Source organism: Electrophorus electricus, unplaced genomic scaffold, assembly GCF_041902795.1.
Source record: "Electrophorus electricus isolate QZ-2024a unplaced genomic scaffold, ASM4190279v1 Scaffold53, whole genome shotgun sequence".
In the NCBI taxonomy this organism is placed as follows: Eukaryota; Metazoa; Chordata; class Actinopteri; order Gymnotiformes; family Gymnotidae; genus Electrophorus; species Electrophorus electricus.
The window spans coordinates 169,263-193,283 of NW_027658771.1; the positions used below are offsets into that span (position 1 = coordinate 169,263).

A 24,021-nucleotide genomic window follows, 5' to 3' on the forward strand; every position below is an offset into this window, starting at 1 on the left:
GAGGGGAAATTATGTTAAAATGCTATTTGTCGACTACAGTTCAGCATTTAACACTATCATCCCCTCCCTACTCACTACTAAGTTGGGGGATCTAGGACTGCATACATCCCTGTGCGACTGGATCTCCAACTTCCTAACAGACAGACCACAATCAGTACGGGTGGGCAACTGCGCCTCATCCACCCTCACCCTCAGCACTGGAGCTCCTCAGGGTTGTGTCCTAAGCCCCCTGCTCTACTCACTGTACACCTACGACTGCACAGCCACTTCCAGCTCCACCATCATTGTCAAGTTTGCTGACGACACCGTTGTCATGGGTCTGATCTCGGACAACGACGAGAGGGCCTACCTGGATTAAACACCTGGAAAACTGGCGCCAGGAAAATTATCTCCTCCTAAACGTCAGTAAGACAAAGGAGCTGATCGTGGATTGCAGCAAGAAGCAGGAGCGGCACTACCAACCTGTGAGGATCAGTGGAACCACGGTGGAGAGAGTAGATAGTTTCAGGTACCTTGGTGTTCACATCTCGCAGGACCTGTCCTTCAGACTGCCCTCCAAGGTACTGCGGAACTTCTATACCTGCACTATCGAGAGCATCCTCACGGGGAACATCACAGTCTGGTTTGGGAATAGCACCAAGCAGGACAGACAAGCACTCCAAAGGGTAGTGCGTTCAGCAGAGCGCATCACTCACACGGAACTTCCTGACCTGCAGACCATCTACTACAAGCGGTGCCAGACCAAGGCCAGGAGGATTGTGAAGGACCCCACCCATCCCAACAATAGACTCTTCTCTCTGTTGAGGTCAGGGAGGCGCTTTCGCTCCCTGAAGACCAAGACAGAGAGGCTGAAGAGCAGCTTCTTCCCACAGGCCATTCGGGCCCTGAATCAGGGAAACTGATAAACTGTGGGGACCACCACCACAATGTAACATAACTGTATATCTGTATATATATATTTATATTCAATGACCTTGTTACACAACAACTGTAGATATGTTATTATACGAAATGGATCTGTACATTCTGTAGATTGTGTACATATATACACAACCATATACATTGTACATTGTGTATATAATCATAATATACATATATTGTACATACATTGTTAATATATTTTGTACATACATAGAATATATAGATTTATCTTTGCATATATATATTTCACATATAGAGAATGTCTATATTTCTCTATGCACCCCTGTTTTCTTTTCCTCAGTTTGGACAGAGCACTCTCCACCATTTCACTGCGAGTTATGCTGTGTATGACTATGTATGTGACGAATAAACCAAACTTGAACTTGAACTTGAACAGTACTTGTGGTAGCCTTTTTAACTAAGTGTACTTAAAATCAGACATTAGCACACTAAAACATTAAAGCATTAAGATAAAAGATAAATCCTTTATGCAAATGCAGTTGTTTCTTAAAGATTGTTTCTTTTAGAAATATAAGTTCTTATCACACCTGTATTAGAATATGAGCCCAGGAGAGTAACCCTAGAACACTAGGAACATTTATGTTACAATTTCCTTGCAAAATCACAAGCCTGATGTGAATATTAAAATAAGAACAACAAATAGATACACCTGTTATCATTTTATTATCCATCTTCACATAATATAGGGAAGGTGCTTATGTGCTCATTTCTCCTTTGTTAAAAAAGCACTGACATTTTGCTGCATCAAACATTTGTGTGCCATGCATTTAGTGTGTAGCATAACAACAAACAAATTCTGCAAACTCCTACTTTATGAGCATTAAAGGCGGTTGGGCAGAGTGTTGAGTGAAGCTTCAGAGCTTGACTGTAACCTTGTTATATTTCAATGGCAATGAGGGCAGTACAGGTAGTGACTAAGAGGCTTTCCTTCCCAATCCCTCTGAATGTTGTCTCTGACAACATTCCAGACAGCACTTTAGAGAAAACAGTAGTCCAATGGCAGCAGACAGGCCTTTTTAGGGATCACCACTTACAGAGTCTTACCAAGACACCCAGTAGCTTTATTTTGTTTGGGACGAAGCCTCTATCAGAGCCGTATTTCATTCTACCTGATTCAGCTGCTGCTTGTATGATGCATGTTGGATGAATCTCTTACTCTGCTCCTCAGCTAAGAGAAAGCTCTCCATCTCGATCTGAGGAACAAACTTGGATTGTGTGCGTGGCTCCAGCACAACCACTGGTGAATGCGCACGCAGTGTCCCAGGAGCCGCTCTGTGGTGCAGGTGGAGAGGGGAGGTGGGCGGAGGCCCGGGGCGTCAGCTCACGCAGGGTTGTAGAGGAGGATTGGAGTACTGGACATCGCTTACATGGAGGGCCATGTCTATGAGCACTTTGCCAATGGCAAGCACGACAGCTACCAGATCGACTACCGCCTCATTGTGGGCGACACAGAGCCAGCCAGATTGCAGCTGTCGCCTCGCGACCCTGAGCACCAGGGGCCATTTGGCCACAACACATCTCATGGGCATGAGACTGCAGCTCAGCGCTACAGCGCCACGCGCATCCAGGCTGGCTACGAACCAGAGAGGTGAGACTCCTACGGTTTCAAAGGAGTGCTGATCAGCAAAATTAACCATGTTTGCATCACTAGGTTAACGTTAGTGTCACTAAACAAGTTCATTAGGAGTGGACTTTATTTTTCTTTTGGATTGTGTACTTTTAAACTGTTGCACAGACTGGGTTGGGTTCTCAGTGATGTGCAATTTTAGCCCAATTCCATATTGTTGGTCTCAGAAGAACACATTCCTTTCGGGGATTATCATCACATAAAATAGACCTATACATTTACAGTCTCTACAGAGAAATACAGTCATGTCATAGTATAATAAAATGTCCTAATGTGTAAATAGTGATGTTTACTCATTTATAATGTCCAGCACTACTCAAATATAACTGCTTGCCTTCTTTGCCCATCATATTAACATTCCCATGTCATCAGAGTAAAAAGGACCATAAATCTGATTAAGAATTATATTATCAAGACCGATATAATCTGTGTTGTAGAACAGATATGAAAACATTTTGCCATAGCAATGCTCAAAAGCATCACATTCCATTTGTTTTACAGACCCATATCTCTGTACATTTCAATTTACAGAATGGACTAAATTAACTTCCAGGTGTTTAAAGCTCAGTTGGGGGCTGTGTCAGATCCTTTGTGAATAACATAATAAAGTTGAGTATTGGGCAGCCTGACCACGGCTTCAAAACGATTGTGTGGATTTGCTACATCACCAGTCCTCCTTTTATAAGCAAGATGATTATTTCAACCCAAGTCAAAAACATTTTTGTCTCATCCAAACGTAAATTTCACACGTCAGACCTGAACTGGGCTGGCCAGCTAATAGCGTGGACAGTAAAACAAAGGCGCATCGCCCGTCTGTTCTCTCTCACTTCACATCCAAATCCAACTGAAACGCACTATCAGTATTTCAGTTCCATGCCGGAGCTGAGAGACGTGAGCGCCCTTAAAATGTCCCGTCGTCATCCACCACGTTGAGAGGATGAGAGTTTTCTCAAACTGAGCAGGTCGAGTCTTTAAAATGTGTAAACTCCAACTGTGATTCTGGGTGATTTAGCTAAGGGCTAGACTTTCGCTTGACTTTGAGAGATGCCACAGAGGCTAGTCTGTAACGGTCGCAGATGAAGACCAGCTGTGTTCCTTGACGTCGTTTTTTGTTGTCTGAAGTACGCGACGCTATCGTCTTGTGAGTAACCCGAGAAGCGGGATTTTCATTCACATTCACTAAGAATAAAGCATCATTGTTCAGTCTTGGAAGTATATCACACTAAATCCGTGTGTACTACTTGAGTACGATAATGACGGTTGTTGTTTGCATGCTGCGAATGCGAGACATCGGCTCTCCCGAATAAAAGGATAGCACGTCGAAATGGAGAAAGGGCAAAGCGTAACGAATAGAAATAGCTTTAGCATCCTCGGCCAACACCCACTGGATAAATATTTCGATCCGCGGATCAGTAAAACGCTTACGTTTTAACTCTGTTTACATGAGAGCACAGACAGAATAGCCTTTCTTTAGCGTACATCTACTTCTGATGTGACTTGTATTTGCTAGGTTGTTAGTATAATGTATTTTTAGTATCAGTTTTTCTTTGTTTGTTTGTTCTGTGGTCTTTGATTCAGTGATTTTCTGATCCTGCCTGGCTTCATTGACTTTACCTCAGATGAAGTGGTGAGTACTTTTGCAAAATGCACCAAAACAGCTCAGCAGGTATCCTGACATGCCCCATAAGGGCTTACCAGTGTGTGTGTTTCAGTAAATACAGCACATCTAGTAATGATTTAGTGGAGGGGGCGGGATCTTCCTAATTAATTAGTGAGCTGGCGGTCTCCTCTACCTTCAGTGAGATGGAGGAGCTGAGTCAGTTGCCATGTAGTGTGAACACGACTACAACAGAGGGTGGAGTGTGGCATAGTGTAAGAGAGGGATGAAGGAGTGCAAATAAGATGTGCAAAATTGGTGGTGTTGGCATCCCAGGTGCATAGGGTGTGTTGTCACAGGCAGAGAGGCTGAGGGGTGTGTGGGTGTGTGTGTGTGTGTGTGTGTATGACAGTGTGAGGGAGGCGCGAACCAAAATTCCCATGTGTAATGGATATGGGATAGTATATATTGTGGTATTTATATTTGGTGTTACATTTTGTGTGTGTGTGTGCTAGAATGTGGGAGAGAACGTAGGATGTTTTTGTCTGTCTTACCACAGGGAGGTTAAACTGATGCCCTGCTTATAAAAACAGCAATATTTGTGCTTTGAATGAGCACATCCAAGTCACTTGAAGTCAAATTAATAATGGGATAGAGATGTGTGCATATGTGAAAGCTGTCCAAAGTAACACCCCAAACTGTTCTTATCTTTGTGCAATGCATAGTCTGTATGAAAATACAAGCATGAACATAAACAAAGATAATTGTTCTGTAGAACATTGGTTCCTTTCTGTTACCATTTGCGTCTGTCATTCAGGATCTGACCTCTGCTCTGACCCGGAAGATAACCCTGAAGACGCCGCTTATTTCCTCCCCCATGGGTACTGTGACTGAATCCTCCATGGCCATCGCTATGGCTGTGAGTATCCCCCACACACTCAAAACCATGAAGTCCTGTTGCTTTTCCATTTAGCTTTCTGTGATTTTGTATTACAGCTCATGGGCGGTATTGGGATCATCCATCACAATTGCACCCCAGAGTTCCAAGCAAATGAAGTCCGGAAAGTTAAGGTGTCAAACTTTCAGTGAATTGTCTTAATAGGAATATAATGAACAACACGTTGAACATGCAGATTTACACACAAGCTTCCCTGAGGCCTCTCATCAGCAGAGCAATATATGGTGTCATGGCAGAAATTCGAGCAGGGCTTCATCACGGATCCGGTGGTGATGAGTCCACAGCACACGGTCGGAGATGTGTTTGAGGCCAAGGTGCGACACGGCTTCTCTGGAATCCCTGTCACCGAAACCGGCAAGATGGGCAGCAAGCTTGTGGGAATCGTGACGTCACGAGACATTGACTTCCTCTCAGAGAAGGACTATGACCGGCTGTTGGAAGAGGTTTGTGATTCATCTTTGATTGTACATACAATATACAAAAGGTTTTTAAAAACACAAATGAATCACATATGACATACAATGCTTAAAAATATAGGTGGAATAGAACTATCATGAAATTGTGATATTTCTGTGTCAGTGTGTGAAAGAGGGCAATATATATATATATATATATATATATATATATATATATATATATATATAAAATAAAAAATGTGTTTATATATATGTGTGTGTGTGTGTGTGTGTGTGTGTGTGTGTGTGTGTGTGTGTATAAAATCACATTCTTTAAACTCACATCTTTTTGTGATTTATTTGTGATATTTGCCAGGCAATGACAAAGAGGGAAGATTTAGTGGTTGCACCAGCAGGTGTTACACTCAAAGAGGCCAATGACATCCTGCAGTGCAGCAAAAAAAGGTCTGATTCTTCATCTTTTCAGCTTGAGAAGTGAAACTGCTTCTAAAGGACTTTGAAAGGTTATTTTCACTTCTCCACTTCTTCTCTGAGTAACGGGTCGGTCGTGGGGACGCTTGTTGATTGCAGGTAAACTGCCCATTGTGAACGACAGTGATGAGCTGGTGGCTATAATTGCTCGCACTGATCTGAAGAAGAACAGAGACTACCCTCTGGCCTCTAAAGACTCCCGCAAACAGCTGCTGTGTGGCGCTGCCATCGTTACCCGTGAGGATGACAAGTACCGGCTGGACCTGCTCGTGCAGGCAGGAGTGGACGTGGTGGTGCTGGTAGGTCTTAATGTCCTAAAGGGAGTGGGATTAGTCTCCATCCTGAGTATGGTGCCTGAATCAAATGACAAACTATTTTTGCTATGAGGCTGTGTAACACAGGACTGTGATTGGACATAGTGAATTTGGTCTGAAGGCTGTGTCTATTGTTTTAGGACTCATCTCAGGGAAACTCGGTGTTTCAGATCAGCATGATTAACTACATTAAACAGAAGTATCCTGAGCTCCAGGTGGTGGGGGGGAATGGTGAGTCACAGTTCTCACATTTGCTTGTTCTGTAAACTGAGAGGGTTGAGGTAGGTAAGAATTGATGGTGTTTGGTTCTTTTCATTTGTTGCTGTGTTCACTTTCATCCTTCTCTCTCGCTCTGTCTCTGTGTATGTCTGTGTAGTAGTGACAGCTGCTCAGACGAAGAATTTGATTGATGATGGTGTGGATGCTCTTAGAGTGTGGATGGGTTATCTTTGATAAGACATCGTATACCAGAAAATTGTTTAAAAGATGGTAATAGCCAAACCACCAGACATAATAGTGATGGATAAACAGCAGAAAAGAGTCATAGTGATGGATGTAGCAATCGCAAGAGATAGCAACATCAGCAACAAGGAACATGAGACGCTAAAAGAAGAGGAAACACTGGCTCTGGTAGCAATCAGGGCACCAGGGGTTTAGGGACGATGACCATCAAACTGGGAGAGTGGCTCCAGCAGATCCCAGGAACAACATCCGAGATCCTCATCCAGAAGAGTGCAGTCGATGGAACACTTGGGATACTATGCAGGCAAATGTATATATTGTAAATTCCTGTTCTTTTTTATCAACATTCTTAGAACATAATTACTGTTCTAAGTTTACAACATCTGGTCGAGGTTTTCGTTTATTCAAGATGCATCCTGTAGTGCCTTTTCACATTTTTGCACTATTTCTTTATTTTGAGTCAAATGTTTCAAATAAAATAATACAATCCACAAGGAAATGAAAACGAGAATTAAATCAAACTTATTGTTTCAGAAAGATTACTACTCATTCACACACCAGGACGCTACATCTTCTGGAGTATTATGCTCACGTTTCTAAACTTTTAAACATTATAATGTATTTCAGTTATGGAAATCAGTTAAACACTATAGGAAGGCCTACAACAGGAATGTACTACAAATACCTTCCTACTCCAGCACCCCTAATCGTCCACTCCCAATGGTGGGATATCCCTGAATAACAGTTGAATGCTATCTTTGCCTATATTTGCCTCTGTCTGTCTTTCAGGAGACTACAATATGAGAGTTACACACTAACATAAAAGATGAATAATGAATTAAGTAAATGCTGCACCGGCTAACATCTACTTTCTTCCCTGTTTTATTACCTGTATTATTATTTATAATATTTGTGAGCTGAAAACATGATATCCACCAAAAACATGATTCACTGACTCATGAACAATGTCAACAAATCTACACACACACACACACACACACAGCAGGTGAGTTTTCTGTGGTGGCAGATGGGTCCAAGTGGGCTCATACTGGCCCTGCCCACATGTCGCCTCCTGCAGGTGTCAACCGTAGCCACTGTGCTCCATGTGCCCTTTCTCCTCTGCCACTGCTGGGAGAGGGCTCTGCCCACCCTCCTGACATGCTCCGCTACGCCTCCTGCATACCCCCTTTGTGCTTCAGACAGAGGCCAAAACCACTGGCTTTGCTGGTTCCAGGAACAGCCTGAGGTTGTCCAGGAGAGTGAAAGAATGCTATACCTTGCAAGGTATGATGGTCTTCATTGAAATGGGGGTTAAAAACATTTCAAGCCAGTGTTTTGTGCACTGACATCCCTCCTGCTACCGAAGGCCACCCGAGTGTTTCTTGTGTTTGTGAGTGTGAGGCAAAGGAGTGTGAAAGTGTTTGTGTGGATCAAGATGTAAATGCATGAAATGAAACGTACTGAGGCTATGTTTATTGTCACATATTTTATATCTAGAATGTTGGCCTACCTCCAAGTGAATTTGCACAAAGACCAAACATTTGTGTGGGGTGTTTGTTTGTGCATGTGAATATAGATGTGTGTAGTTCAATGGTGTATACATGTGTACATGTGAGTATGGATGTGTAAGTGTGAAAGATGTGTGTGTGTGTGTGTGTGTGTGTGAATTATATATTTGTTGGGGGCACATTCATATACTGCCACACTGCTATTCTCTCTGCTACTTTTTGTTTTTCAATTGGCGGAGTGGATTAGGGCCTGTCAGAGAGACTCTGAGAGATCTGGTGAGCCCTGATTGTGATTCTTTTTGTTTCTCTCTCTCTCTCTTTGTGTGTGTGTGTTTGTGTGTGTGTCTCTTGTCAACACAGTGTGAATAATTTTGATTTTAATTGGTTCGTTGTCATGAAATTATCTCTCAACTCTCTCAACCGTCTAAATCACACGCGCACACACACAAACAGTTGACACCCCCCATCCTATAGTCCACATTCATTCATGAGAAACAGAAAATTTGAATTTGAAATTTATTGGATTGAATAACATAGATCCTTTTCTTTAGAACCATGCACAGCATGGACATGACAATGTTGTGCTAAATGGTGTGATCAAACCCTATCATCATCCTTCCCAGCAAAGCCCTGATCTACTCCTTCTGTAGTGAGCTAAACGCTATTAATAAACTCCCAAACTCCTCCAGTGCTCTCTCACCATTCTGAGCAGAGCCTGTGCCAGGCCTGCAATTTTATCAACTACATCACAGCTCTGTTTTCTCTCTTCCAAATGTGTAGAGAAAACACACACACACACACACACACACACGCGCGCGCGCGCTCTGTATTCTGACAGTCCCTGCAATGCTCCACTGTAATCCTCTTAGCCTGTAAGCGCTGGGCTCTCCCTGCAAACACACCCTAAACCCAGCACAGCATGGGACTATGTGGAAGACCACTTGCACAAACATCGACCGCACAGCTCCTTTTGCCTTTGCTTGCTATAGTTTCAACTGCTCGATGCACTGAAATGCCAAATACAGAGGCTAAAGCTCGAACACATGCGCCATGAACCAGCTGCACCCATTCCGAGGTAAATCAAATACACAGTTGCCAATGTTTAAAAAAGCTTTTTGAGCTTTTTACATTTTATTGATTTATTTTTTTTAAAGAACATGAGGACTTTTTCATTTTTATTTTTTCAGAATGCTAAATAGTAGTAGTCCCAGTAATTTTGTAGTTCCAGTAGTATCGTCATTCAGGTCTCCTTTATCAGGTTTTGGATGGATTGGTAGAAGTTCATATTGACTGGTTATAAACATAGTTCTGATGTAGTCAAGCACAGCGTCTGTCTCTTTGGCCAGTTGGTAATCATAGCCTTTTTATGTGCTCGGGAAACCTTTCTGCATACTACCGATTTCTTTAGCTGGTCCTCCTTGGGAAGTGTGTGGTCCCTTTGAGCAGTACAAAGCTTCCCCAGCCATGGCTCTCCCCATGCGCTGCTGCTTAGTTTTCTTCCCCACTACTTTGTCCCATAACGTCTTCAGGTTCTTTCTTTCACACTTTGGGTTTTGGTTTTCACTCTCTAGAGCCTCTCTTTCACTCTTCAGGTGTTGTCTTTCACTCTCAAGATTCTCTCTTTCACCCTTCAGGTGTTGTCTTTCTCTCTCCAGAGCCTCTCTTTCACTCTTCAGGTGTTGTCTTTCACGCTCTAGATCCTCTCTTTCACTCTTCAGGTGTTGTCTTTCACTCTCAAGATTCTCTCTTTCACCCTTCAGGTGTTGTCTTTCTCTCTCTAGAGCCTCTCTTTCACTCTTCAGGTGTTGTCTTTCACGCTCTAGATCCTCTCTTTCACTCTTCAGGTGTTGTCTTTCACTCTCAAGATTCTCTCTTTCACCCTTCAGGTGTTGTCTTTCACTCTCTAGATCCTCTCTTTCACTCTTCAGGTGCCATCTTTCACTCTGTTCATTTTTTGTCTCCTTCTGCTTCTCCTCCAACTCCTTCCCACTACATTCCTCCTCAAATTTTCCAATTTTAACACAGTGTCGTTTTCTAATTTCCTTCGTATCTACTCTGTCAGGTAGTTCTTGTTGCAATCTACTCATTGCTTTTTGTGTGTTCCTGTCCAACAAAATCTTCGTTTTCTTCTTCTTCGAAGATCTTCTGTGAGAGCAGCAGAACTGCATTTTGCTGCTGCAACCTCCCATTTCTGTCAACAGACTGACCAATTTTACCTTTGTCAAGCAGATTATAAGAATAGCTATTATGACAATGGTCAGTGATATTATGACATCACAGTTTTGGTTTTGTTGACAATTCCATTGTCATCACACAGAATAGAATAGAATAGAATAAACTATTGTGGGCTTGCTTTGTTTTCACTTTAGCCTTAATTAGATTAATTAGATTCATATGTTTGCTTTAGATTTGCCTTTTTACATTTTATTTATACCATGAAAAACAATACAGAAATAATTAAAGAAGTCAAAGCCTTTGTCACAGTCTCTCCAGACATGCCTTTCTCTGGTTGTCAAAAAGACAAAAGAGATGATTGTGGACTACAGAAGGATGCAAATGCCTCACACCCCAATACATACAGTGAAGAGTGAGAACATACACTCTCTTAAAATCACAAACAATCTCTCATGGTCCCTGAGCACTTTTTCCTTAGTGAAGAAAGCTCTGCTTCCTGAGGAGACTGAAGAAGGACAGCATGTCCGTCATCCTGATCTGGTCTGCAACAGCATCATAGAGAGTGTCCCGACCTGCGCCATCGCTGTCTGGTACTGGCACTGCTCCCCCTGCTCTTTTGGATTGTTTAGTTGAATTTAGCAGTCTGCTCTCAAATTTTCTGTGCCTGTTTTCTGGGATTCTGAAATTCAGGCAATGTTTTTGTTGTTCTTCTGCAACACTATTAAAACTCTGAACTCCTCAAACTATTTTACTTCTCTAAGTAAATCTGTCACACATTTGTCTAGTACAGAATTATTAGATTTCTTTCTTTGACCATAAGCAAGATACACACATTTACTTTGCACATTTACATATTTCTTTGTCTGTTTCTCTCTATCGCTCTCCTTTTCTCAGAGAGTTGGATAAGAGATTAAGGACACTTCCTGAGGCAGAGAATGATTGGTCAGTAGTACATTAGAATGGCCCTACATACATTTCATCATTCCATATCTTTTCAGTGGTTATCAAAACCATTTATACACTTTTGCAGTTAAACAATGTTAAGATATTGATTAGTGTTTCAGTCAAATCAGTCTAACTCTGAAAGTATGTGTTTACCTTCCATATGAGACGCTATTTAAGACTACACACACATCAGATTTTGCAATGAAAATAAAAATGATAAAACAAACAAAGGGAAATAGTCTTTTTAACCTCTTGTTTGCTAGCAGAAAGCAAATAGAGCCTATAGGGATAAGAGAGAAAGAGAAAGAATGACATAAAAAATAAGAATGAGATAAAAAGAGATCCAGATACATGAAGCACATGTTGATGAGGGTTGGACTTGCAGAGGCCACATGGCAGTCACGTTAGAAGTGTTGATGCAGTAACTGCATCTGCAGCTAAACTAATGCTGCGTGCGTGTGTGTGTGTGCATGCGTGCGCGGGTCTGTGTATATGTGTATCTTTTTCCATTCTCCACCAAAAAGAGGCCAGGAGGCAATTGTCTCTCTAGAGATGTAACACACTTTCTGCAAAGATATCATCAGATAATGGCAGAACACCTTACAACACACCAATGCATATCTGTTTACATATACAGTTGAATCATGAGAGATTATGCAAGGTGAGAATTATGATTTTAATGTCCTCTGGTTCTATGGCTTTTGATACAGCCTGTGCTAACTGAACATGGTTTTTCTTTTCTCCAAGACAATTGTGTCTCAGTTTTATTGCAGCTTAATGGTTTAATGCTTGGTTCCTAATATACATATACATATACATGCATGCACCCATACACACGTTTTTTCCTTGACAAGCTCTTATAGGCCTCTGGACTAATTAATCCCCAAGAAAAGTGAAATGACAAATATTTATATATATACACACACACAGCGCTTCACTTTTTCCACATTTTATGTTATGTTACAGCCTTATTCCAAATTGGATTAAAAAAAATAATAATTCCCCTCAAACTCCTACACACAATACCCCATTATGACAAAGTGAAAAAATCTTTGTTTGGAGTTTTTGCAACTTTATTAAAAATAAAAAAACCAAAAATCACATGTACATAAGTATTCATAGCCTTTGCTCAATACTTGGTTGAAGCACCTTGGGCAGCAATTACAGCCTCAAATCTTTTTGAGTATGATGCTACAAGCTTGGCACACATATTTTTGGGCAGTTTCTCCCATTCTTCTTTGTAGAACCTCTCAAGCTCCATCAGGTTGGATGGGGCGCGCCGGGGTACAGCCATTTTCAGATCTCTCCAGAGATGTTCAGTTGGGTTCAAGTCTGGGCTCTGGCTAGGCCACTCAAGAACATTCACAGAGTTGTCCTGAAGCCAGTCCTTTATTCTCTTAGTTGTGTGGTTAGGGCCATAATAATCATAATAATTCACTAAAATGATTCATTATAGCTAATGTTTTGAAATAATGAAATCATAGTGTCTGTGATTTCTTTTTTGTGTAAAGTGTCAGACTTTGTTTTTACTAAGATGTTGGGCCCATCAGTACCACCCTAGCTGCTAAGAACTGCTACTTCCTTTACTGAGCCTGTATTCCTCTGTTCACCACACTGCACTCACACTCAATGTGCAACACAATTAATGTGTGAAGAATTGTGAGTTTACTCAAATCTAATGGCTTTAGTTCACTCATTACACTTTAGTAAATCTAAACTCCAATTTCTTTTTTCTACTGAAAAAGAGATGAGCAATAGCTAATAATTAGTAATAGCTACTCTGCAATCTGAAATGGTTTTTTGTTTGTTTGTTTGGCATACATATTACCTCTTGGATTTTAAAGTTCTTTGAATCACAAAGAAAAACAATACGAGACAGTATGATGCTGCAGTAATTTAATCAAAAGAACAAAATTGATTATTCAGAATAAATTAACAGACAGGAATTAGGTCAAACCTTCTAATCATGTTTTTGTCAAATGTAATACTGTATACATACTACATTAAAATGACAGAAAAAAGAAAAGTATAGGAAAATGCACTATTAAATGCACTATTATGAAGTTATGCATATTGGTCAGCATCATCCTCAGTTATAGCCTTCATCTCAGTTGCTGGTTTGTCTTCCTCCACCTTCTGAATTGGTTCCTTCATTGCATCTATTGCCTTCTTCAGATTGAGATTGTCCTTTTCACTCAGTGGGGCCAGTGCTGGGGTAAGGATTGTCTTGATTTCAGTTATTCTTTCCTCGCATCTGTTGTAAAACTCCTTCCTGTTTCTTGCTGCAAGGCTGTTGATACCATTTTGGGCAGATTCGCATTCCTTCCCTAACTTGTCAATCTCTGCAAGGAACTGAGGTGAGTTTGGATCCATGGTCATCAGTCTTCCCAGAGTACTGACATTGTTCATCAGGTACTGGACAGACACCTCAGTGTAAGTGGTAGACATCATGTTAACCAAATAGGCGTAGGCAGAAGCATTCAGAGCATTAGTGTAGATTTTGTCTTTGACAAACATGCTGTAGGTGTAGTTGTTCTCTACAGCTATTTCAACAGTCTGCTTAAAATGTTTAAGATTTTCACTAAGAGTGGTCTTAACAATGTTTGAAATGATCTGAAAGAAGTGCACCAGTTTCTCCCACTGTTCTTTCACCTGCCCCATGATTTCCAGGCCTTTCGCTAGCACCACAATTCTCTTGTTGAAGTCGATCTCCTTGAGATTATAATGTTTCAGCTCACTCACAATTTCAGCAAGAGCTTTTTTCTTCTGATCCAAGTTGTCCATAGTCTTCTCGTTCCGTTCATTTGCAATTTTTAGCTGGGTTTCAGCCATTTGTAGACGTAGATGAGATTGTTTTAAGTGCATCTGGACCACATCTGTATTTGCTGAGTCATAGATTTGCTGTTGACTTGACTCGGGGGGTGCTGTCAAGAAAGATGGCTGATTTGTAAAAGACTTGCTTTTGGAATAAAAGGCCATGGCCCTTACATTCAGTTCGTCAATGGCTTTAATAAGCTCCTCTGTTTTGGCATCATCACATTTCCCCTCTGGAGCATATTTACCTAGCTCTGTTAAAGTGGAGATACCCTTGTCACAGATGCCTAGTGCCTCGGATTTAATCGGGCATTCAGCTTCTTGCTGTATATCTCTGCTGACTTGCTGAAATAGTCCCACCAAGTAATCAGACTTTACCGTTTGCTTCTCCTGATCATACACCTCAGGCCAATTTATTTCCTTACCTTTGCAAAGTTCTTCCATTTTCTCAACCACTAGTAGAAATGTTATAGATTTAGAAAATATGTTACTTGTTGCCAACATTTCATCCACGTTACTCTTCATTCCAGTGGCCATGTTTCTGTGGCTTTCAGGAGTGCCTTTTCAGTTTTTGATCACATGTGTTATGGCTTTTGGTGTAATAGTGTCCGCTGGAGATAGGTTTGGATAATTTGTCCTGGAAGAAATTCTGTTGCAAACGCACAGGCTATTGATATTGCTTGCTCTGACATACTTGATATTAGCTTCAGGCCAAAAAGGCCCCATCCACTTGGCAAATCTTTCATTGCTTGCTGGTAGGCCCTTCTGTCCTCAGCTAATCTTTCATTAGCCAGATTGAAAGCAGCCTCGGCCCTGTCGCTTGCCTCCTTAGCTTCAGCCCGTTTAATCTTTGCTATCTCAATGTTTTTCTTGATTTCTTCCATCTCCTCATCATGACTCTGTCTTGCATTCACCAAAGCCTCCACCAGTTCTTGCATCAGCTTGATGATATCTGAGAATTGTTTCTCAGTCATGATGGCCAGGTTTAAGCAGTCTGATGATATGTGCGCAATGTTCTGAAGCTCAGCTGGTAAGAAGGCTTGGACAAGACCATCATCCTCCTGTATTATGAGCCCAACTGAGTTTTTGATGTACTCTGGAACCTGTCCGGTGTACATACGAATTTGGTCCATGTTCTTGTGAGCAACATTAAAGGCTTGCCAGCAACCATTACATACTTGAAAGAGGCAGGCCCTAAAAGAATTGGGGTATCTGATGAATTTGAACCCATCTTTTGGTGGATTTTTATTGATGGAGAAGTCATCTGCAGCAGAAATGCGTACCAGCTGAGCCAGTAAATCGATGGAGACGGGTGCCGGCAATAGATACTGCTCCCAGTTAGCATAGGGCTGCATCAGCAGCATCATGTCATTTCTGTAATCCTGTGCTTTGGTGAAACTCTTAGTAGCTTGGTTGAGCTTTAACAGCGCCATTGTTTTCCCTAAAATAGAGTAAGGCAGAAAATTTGCGATAATAAGGCAATCAGGAGATTCAGCATTTATTATTTCTGTACTATAAAGCAGTTAGCACTAACAACAACAGCACCTGCAGTGTTTCATCCACTAAACAATTTCAGATTAGAACACATCATAAGTTACATGTGGTTGCTTAGTAGTTTTTTTTTCCTTCACAACAAGTGAAGTAAAATTAGTAGAAAGCAGAAAATAAAACTATTTTAACTACCCAACAATTTTACAAAATTAATACTCTTTGATTGATGAGCATTTAAATGCTTTTTTTTCATAAACATTGTTTTTCATAAACTTCATTATGGTGTAGACTTCAGCAAATTCACTATACAGTATATTTCATAAAAAAAGTTGATGAATGTAAACAGAAATTCATATTATGCAAACATAAACTCACAGAAATCTGTAGAGGATAGAATAGAACGGTTTGTACCTGAAGTACTGTGGATACCTCTTGAAGAAGTGAGTAGTTGAAGTAGTAGCCTACCAGACTAGATGCTGTTCTGCTCCAAAACAACAACTTTGATATCATCCTTTCATATTTGTCAGCAAAACAATATAACTTTGTCCTGCAAACATATGCAATCTGAGTTGTAATTCTGAATTCTACAGAACAGCTTTACTTCCTATAACTACTGAAATGTCTTTGTTTTTCGTGTCTTTATTTGGATCCCCATTAGCTGAGGTAGCAGCTGCTCTTCCTGGGCTCCACCAACAAAACTGTGTACTCCCATGATCATAGTTGGTAACTTGTTCCATACTGTGGTGACCAAGACAATACAGATCTGCACGCTGCACCTGTTTTGGGTTTTGGTTTAACTAACCTGCCTGGCAGTGTGACTATGTTGAGCTCTCGCATAATTTATATTGTGTTTACTATCACAGATATTCCTAAAGACGCCCATTAGACCACAGGCCAGCCTCTCCTGAGCTCTGAGGCATGAGAGAGGCATGCTCGCTCTCCTTACTGACAGGGCAGTGTGAGGCTTGCAGATTCATTCTCAGCTAACCAGAGCTTAGACAGCTCTTTCCTGACAGCTCCCCTGGGAAACACCACAATGAAAGCATCTAGGGGAGGAGAAACTGCTGTTTTACCATAGACTAAACCCATATATACTTTGTTTTGTTAATAACAAATGCCACAGTAAAGTCAAGTAATACGATTCCGACCATCATTTTCTTGTAAAAATATCTTGTCGATCATTTTTGTCAGTGCTGTGCACGTAGAATGATCTGCTTTATAGGCATGCTTGAAATCAACGATTCATTAAGTGAAAAATAGTAGATTATATGCTCAAGAACAACTTTTTCCATTAGGTTGCTCAATACAAAAGAAACTAATTCCAGGCAAAACGCACCATTCTAAATTTGATAAAAAATAGATAATAAAAGTAACACCAGCAACCTTTGAAAGGATGATCAATACAATGTTTGATAATAATAATAATAATAATAATAATAATAATAAGAAGAAGAAGAAGAAGAAGAAGAAGAAGAAGAATTTTATTCTAATTAAGAAATTACGGGCATTTCTTGTTACCCAATGACACTTTACAAGTTCATACAATATAAAAAAGGTCAAATAAAATATAAAGAAGATTCAAATATATAAATAAGATAACAGGATGGAGTAAAACTGGTTAAAAAATAGACATAACATTGATGCAAGTGCATACTATAGTAACCAATTAAAGGTTGAAATGATCTCAGACAAAGAGATGAGTTATGAAATTCTTGTAAATGAGCAGCTGGAGGAAGAAGCCTTGGGTCTGCAGCTCCAGAAACGCCAATAGTGCAGAGTGTGATGTGAGGGACAGAGAGCAGATGAGTGTCAGAGGGATGGAGACAGAGTGAAGGAAAAGACATATGAGGAACACCAGAAAGGGATGGACAGGTCAGACCATGAGGGCAAAAACCAAGAGAAGGATTTTGTACTGCACACAGCCACGAACAGGAACCCAGTGTAAATGTTTGAGTGTAGTAGTTATATGTTCCCTTAAGCTGGTGTGTGTAAGAACTCCAGCAGCCATTTTCTGAATGTTCTGCAGCTTCTTTAACCTACAGACAGGAAGCCCATAAAGAACAACACTGCAGCAGTCTAATCAACATCGCACAGCACTGTATTAGCCTAATCAGCATCACACAGTGCTGCAGTAGTCTAACTGGTATCATACAGAACTGCAGTAGTCTAGCTGGCATCACACAGCACTTCAGTAGTCTAATTAGCATCACAGAGCACTTCAGTAGTCTAATTAGCATCACACAGTGCTGCAGTAGTATAATCATCATCAAAAATGCATAAATAAGAAACCTTGTATCAAAATTTGCATGCCTATATCCTTACACATAGATATATTTGCTGACTATTACGCCATTGTAACATTTTTTAAACAAATTAATTGCAATAACTAAACAATTGAATAATTTAAATTTAATGTCTCTTATACAATCATAAAGCTGACTAAGGCTGACAACCAATCAATAGGAGAACTTCTACCTTAAAGGATTAGTGTGACGGTTGAGTCTAAGGCATTGTGGGAATTGGAGAAATAATTGAATCATGTAGGTGTAACATAATGAAGAGAGGATAATTTAATAAAACATAGAAGGCTAAGGTTAGTCTAATTTTAATTGGCCCAGGCCATTCACTACCACTAAATGACTAAATAGGGATGTTGTGCCCTCTAGTGGGTGAGTCAGAGATAATTATGCAACAAAAATACTTGTGAAGTCTGGTATGCTTTATCATTAAAGCTGCTATAAGATCTTTTTTGGAAACACTTTGACTAAACTGTTTTATGTATTTGTAGCTACCAATAAACCTCTCTTGTAGGAGGATATATTCTGTATCTGTTAATTCTATGTGTACATTCAGCACATGGAATCTGCCAACATCCATTCCTGCATGTTCTTTCAGGATCAAGGCCTCTGGAATGGTGACTGATGTAGCAGAGCACCTAGGCAACTTTCAGTATGTGATAAAAATGAAAAATAATATTGAACAAGCTGGTATGCATGCACACATGTGCACACACAAGCAGACCTTTCTTAACCTCTACTCTTGCCAAGCCCAGTTCACCTGTTTCTTACAGTTTATGGAAGTTACTGTTTCTCCTTTCAATGTTCCTGTTATTAAAGACACATTTGTTACATATGTTTAATGTTCATAGGAATCATTATTTGTGACTTAATATTTTAATTTCAAAGAGCTGGACAAAGACTTTGAATTCCTCTGAACAGTACATGGAGATCAGATTACATCTCAGTAAGATGCATGATGAGATCTTGTACTGCAGCTTGTGTTCATTGTAGTTTTCCATGGAATGACCATGAGATTTGCACTAAATAGATGCCAGTCAGTTCAGTCAGCAATATATATTGCTAAAACGATTCCCCTATGTTCTAACAGGCAAAACCTGTATGTCTAGGTTGGATGTAATCATTGAATTAGAACTGAAATTTAATTAATTAGTAAGATGCACAAAATATGGTTGTTTTTGATTGTGTAATGTTTTCCTTTTCCACATATGCCTTTCAGCACTTTAGTTCTGTTTAGTGGTTTATATTTCAGTGGAAACAGGTCCTTACATATTCCGCAGAAAGCAAAAAATAAAAACAACTAAACAACTACCAACTAATAAAGATGTCAAGTTGAACATGGAAAGTCTTGTTTTGTTTATTCATCTGTTGTTGTGGTTTCTCTTTATGCCGTTCTGTTGATTTGTATCCACTTCATGGCAGGTTGAAAATGATTTGATTCTGTGAGACATTTGGAGGAAGTGTGAGTACAGAAAAAAGCATGTAACTGAAGCATGACATTCTTTAATAGGCTGTATCACTTTTTCTTCTGTGAGTCTGTGAGGACCTCATAAAGCATGGCTTGTGGCAAGTGGGTTAGTACAAGGGTAAATATGGGATAGGAGTGTCAGACGAGAGGCTGATGCCTCTTGCCATGAAGCAGACCCTCCAGCAGATCAGAGTGCTCCTGGACTGGGACAGTGGTCTGATCTCCTTCTTTGATCCTCTCAACAACAGATATGTGCACACCTTCAGACAAACATTCACCAAGCAAGCCTATCCATACTTCTATAATGTTTGTCCTGCTATGAGGGTGTTACCAGAATAGGCTGCAACCACTAAGGACATTATGCTAGTGTAATGGAAAAAAGGAACCTAGTCTATTGAAAATGAACACATTTCTACTTGATCATCATTTCAACAAGGGTGCACCGTGAGATAACATTTATTATGGTAATTATGGATGGCCTTTTCACACTTGGCCAAAGTTTTTGCTTTCGGCTCAGTTTTCCATTGCTCTGAGGTTGTCTGCTTAAAGGATTCAAACCTAGTTTAAAGGCAATCAGACTTTCTTTTGTTTCCTGTGATCATATACCTTAAATCATTTAATGTGATAATGTTATTTCTATTTAGGAGTTGTTTTCCTTGTGCACGCAGATGCATGCAATTGAGAAACCATTGTTTAGTGAAAAGAATCAAATTTGTTTGCAACTTCCTGGATTTTCATTTATTTGCAATTTTCCTCAAAACTGTTGTGAGAATACACACTCCCTGATAAAGAAATATAAAAGGTTTATTGTAGATATTTCCTGTCCACTAGACACCTCCAATGTTTGCTGTCTAGCAAATGTCAGCTGGGTTTACTAGTTTCTGGGAAAACCCATATTATGTGTATCACCTTCAAGGTAACCTTTATAATCTCTGGACCTTTAGCTTTGCTGTTGATTTTCTCAAATACCCCAATATGGTCTTATGTAGCATTAATGCATGCTTTAAAATCTTCTAAGCCAAGTGAAAAGCACTCAGGTATTTACTCTTAAGTGCTGGTCATACTGCTGTTTTACTGTGATGTTTTCAGTGTTGTGTAATTACTGAATAGGGCTTAAATAAAACCATTGTCATTGTAAGAAGGCTCAGCAGCAGTACTCATCTACTGAAAAAACAAGATGTGGGTTCAGATGAATCTACTTCCCTTTTCATGTACAATGAAAAACATCAGTTTTTCAAATGCTAGGATATATTTTGTCTACAAACACATTTCTATTTATGGTCTTTCTTATCTTTTATAGCATCAAGGGTTCTTTGGAAGGTCAGCAGAAAATGGAAGAGAGGAAGGTGTGTGTGAGTGAATGCTTGTGTGTAATGCCGTTTTCTATGTTGAGTGTAGCTCTATGATCTACTCTGGAGAGCTGAAGTTTGAGAAGAGGACCATGTCTGCTCAGGTGGAGGGGGGTGTTCATGGCCTGCACTCGTAAGTCTTCGTCCTCTCTGCTCACTAAACTCCTACTACCGAATCCATCATGCTCAGTGGCTCTTTTAGGGAACACTCCATCAACTGTCAAGCAGTGCCACAAAAGCATTCAGGGACTGGAAAATAACCTGTGTGTGTCTGTTCTCACAGTTTGCAGGCACAGTGTTATGAATAATAATACACAGTAATAGACCCCTGCTGATCTCCACTGAAATCTGAATGGACATGAAGCTGACAATTTATTTATGAATAATTAATTCAGATAAATTGTGGGTTTCTAATAGATAACAGGGTCATGACATAATGAGTAATGCCTCTATAGATTTCTATTCATGTCTTCAAGTAATCAAGTAAGAGACTGTTTTTGTTCGTTTTGTGGATCATGGATCACAATGACTTAAATAGCCTAAAGAAGCAGTATTTGCAAACTGTCCATATTACATATTACACCTGCACTGTACATTCTGTAGATTGTGTACATATATACCCAACCATATACATTGTACATTGTGTATATAATCATAATATACATATATTGTACATACATTGTTAATATATTTTGTACATACATAGAGTATATATATTTATCTTGCATATATATATTTTTCTCTATGCACCCCTGTTTCCTTTCCTCAGTTTGGACACAGCACTCTCCACCATTTCACTGCGAGTTATACTGTGTATGACTATGTATGTGAGGAATAAACCGAACTTGAACTTGAACTTGAACAATGACAAAGAGGGAAGATTTAGTGGTTGCACCAGCAGGTGTTACACTCAAAGAGGCCAATGACATCCTGCAGTGCAGCAAAAAAAGGTCTGATTCTTCATCTTTTCAGCTTGAGAAGTGAAACTGCTTCTAAAGGACTTTGAAAGGTTATTTTCACTTCTCCACTTCTTCTCTGAGTAACGGGTCGGTCGTGGGGACGCTTGTTGATTGCAGGTAAACTGCCCATTGTGAACGACAGTGATGAGCTGGTGGCTATAATTGCTCGCACTGATCTGAAGAAGAACAGAGACTACCCTCTGGCCTCTAAAGACTCCCGCAAACAGCTGCTGTGTGGCGCTGCCATCGTTACCCGTGAGGATGACAAGTACCGGCTGGACCTGCTCGTGCAGGCAGGAGTGGACGTGGTGGTGCTGGTAGGTCTTAAGGTCCTAAAGGGAGTGGGATTAGTCTCCATCCTGAGTATGGTGCCTGAATCAAATGACAAACTATTTTTGCTATGAGGCTGTGTAACACAGGACTGTGATTGGACATAGTGAATTTGGTCTGAAGGCTGTGTCTATTGTTTTAGGACTCATCTCAGGGAAACTCGGTGTTTCAGATCAGCATGATTAACTACATTAAACAGAAGTATCCTGAGCTCCAGGTGGTGGGGGGGAATGGTGAGTCACAGTTCTCACATTTGCTTGTTCTGTAAACTGAGAGGGTTGAGGTAGGTAAGAATTGATGGTGTTTGGTTCTTTTCATTTGTTGCTGTGTTCACTTTCATCCTTCTCTCTCGCTCTGTCTCTGTGTATGTCTGTGTAGTAGTGACAGCTGCTCAGACGAAGAATTTGATTGATGATGGTGTGGATGCTCTTAGAGTGTGGATGGGTTATCTTTGATAAGACATCGTATACCAGAAAATTGTTTAAAAGATGGTAATAGCTAAACCACCAGACATAATAGTGATGGATAAACAGCAGAAAAGAGTCATAGTGATGGATGTAGCAATCGCAAGAGATAGCAACATCAGCAACAAGGAACATGAGACGCTAAAAGAAGAGGAAACACTGGCTCTGGTAGCAATCAGGGCACCAGGGGTTTAGGGACGATGACCATCAAACTGGGAGAGTGGCTCCAGCAGATCCCAGGAACAACATCCGAGATCCTCATCCAGAAGAGTGCAGTCGATGGAACACTTGGGATACTATGCAGGCAAATGTATATATTGTAAATTCCTGTTCTTTTTTATCAACATTCTTAGAACATAATTACTGTTCTAAGTTTACAACATCTGGTCGAGGTTTTCGTTTATTCAAGATGCATCCTGTAGTGCCTTTTCACATTTTTGCACTATTTCTTTATTTTGAGTCAAATGTTTCAAATAAAATAATACAATCCACAAGGAAATGAAAACGAGAATTAAATCAAACTTATTGTTTCAGAAAGATTACTACTCATTCACACACCAGGACGCTACATCTTCTGGAGTATTATGCTCACGTTTCTAAACTTTTAAACATTATAATGTATTTCAGTTATGGAAATCAGTTAAACACTATAGGAAGGCCTACAACAGGAATGTACTACAAATACCTTCCTACTCCAGCACCCCTAATCGTCCACTCCCAATGGTGGGATATCCCTGAATAACAGTTGAATGCTATCTTTGCCTATATTTGCCTCTGTCTGTCTTTCAGGAGACTACAATATGAGAGTTACACACTAACATAAAAGATGAATAATGAATTAAGTAAATGCTGCACCGGCTAACATCTACTTTCTTCCCTGTTTTATTACCTGTATTATTATTTATAATATTTGTGAGCTGAAAACATGATATCCACCAAAAACATGATTCACTGACTCATGAACAATGTCAACAAATCTACACACACACACACACACACAGCAGGTGAGTTTTCTGTGGTGGCAGATGGGTCCAAGTGGGCTCATACTGGCCCTGCCCACATGTCGCCTCCTGCAGGTGTCAACCGTAGCCACTGTGCTCCATGTGCCCTTTCTCCTCTGCCACTGCTGGGAGAGGGCTCTGCCCACCCTCCTGACATGCTCCGCTACGCCTCCTGCATACCCCCTTTGTGCTTCAGACAGAGGCCAAAACCACTGGCTTTGCTGGTTCCAGGAACAGCCTGAGGTTGTCCAGGAGAGTGAAAGAATGCTATACCTTGCAAGGTATGATGGTCTTCATTGAAATGGGGGTTAAAAACATTTCAAGCCAGTGTTTTGTGCACTGACATCCCTCCTGCTACCGAAGGCCACCCGAGTGTTTCTTGTGTTTGTGAGTGTGAGGCAAAGGAGTGTGAAAGTGTTTGTGTGGATCAAGA

The 24,021-nt window shown here is 40.5% G+C and overlaps 1 protein-coding gene and 1 long non-coding RNA gene across 4 annotated transcripts in view; one reads left to right on the plus strand and one right to left on the minus strand.

The window, feature by feature from the left end:
* Positions 1–24,021, minus strand: part of LOC145656170 (uncharacterized) — a 541,800-nt gene that overhangs the window by 134,675 nt on the left and 383,104 nt on the right. The gene's annotated exons all lie outside the window — the stretch shown is intronic.
* Positions 2,820–6,062, plus strand: LOC145656182 (inosine-5'-monophosphate dehydrogenase 1a-like). Of its 2 annotated transcripts, XM_081709546.1 has the most exons (4): positions 2,820–3,710; positions 4,148–5,085; positions 5,163–5,567; positions 5,896–6,062. In XM_081709546.1, the coding sequence occupies exons 3-4, from the start codon at positions 5,346–5,348 to the stop codon at positions 6,016–6,018; spliced, it is 345 nt and encodes a 114-aa protein (XP_081565672.1). In that variant the 5' UTR covers positions 2,820–3,710; positions 4,148–5,085; positions 5,163–5,345; the 3' UTR covers positions 6,019–6,062. The 2 variants fall into 2 exon arrangements, with proteins under 2 accessions (XP_081565672.1, XP_081565671.1); XM_081709545.1 differs by having other exon boundaries at positions 4,148–5,567.

What these genes read in the sequence shown, in the direction of transcription:
- LOC145656182 (XM_081709545.1), top strand. Translation starts at nt 5,346, where the DNA reads ATGGTGTCATGGCAGAAATTCGAGCAGGGCTTCATCACGGATCCGGTG. An exon ending in ATGACCGGCTGTTGGAAGAG is followed by an intron (nt 5,568 to 5,895) that starts GTTTGTGATTCA and finishes GATATTTGCCAG; the next exon opens with GCAATGACAAAGAGGGAAGA.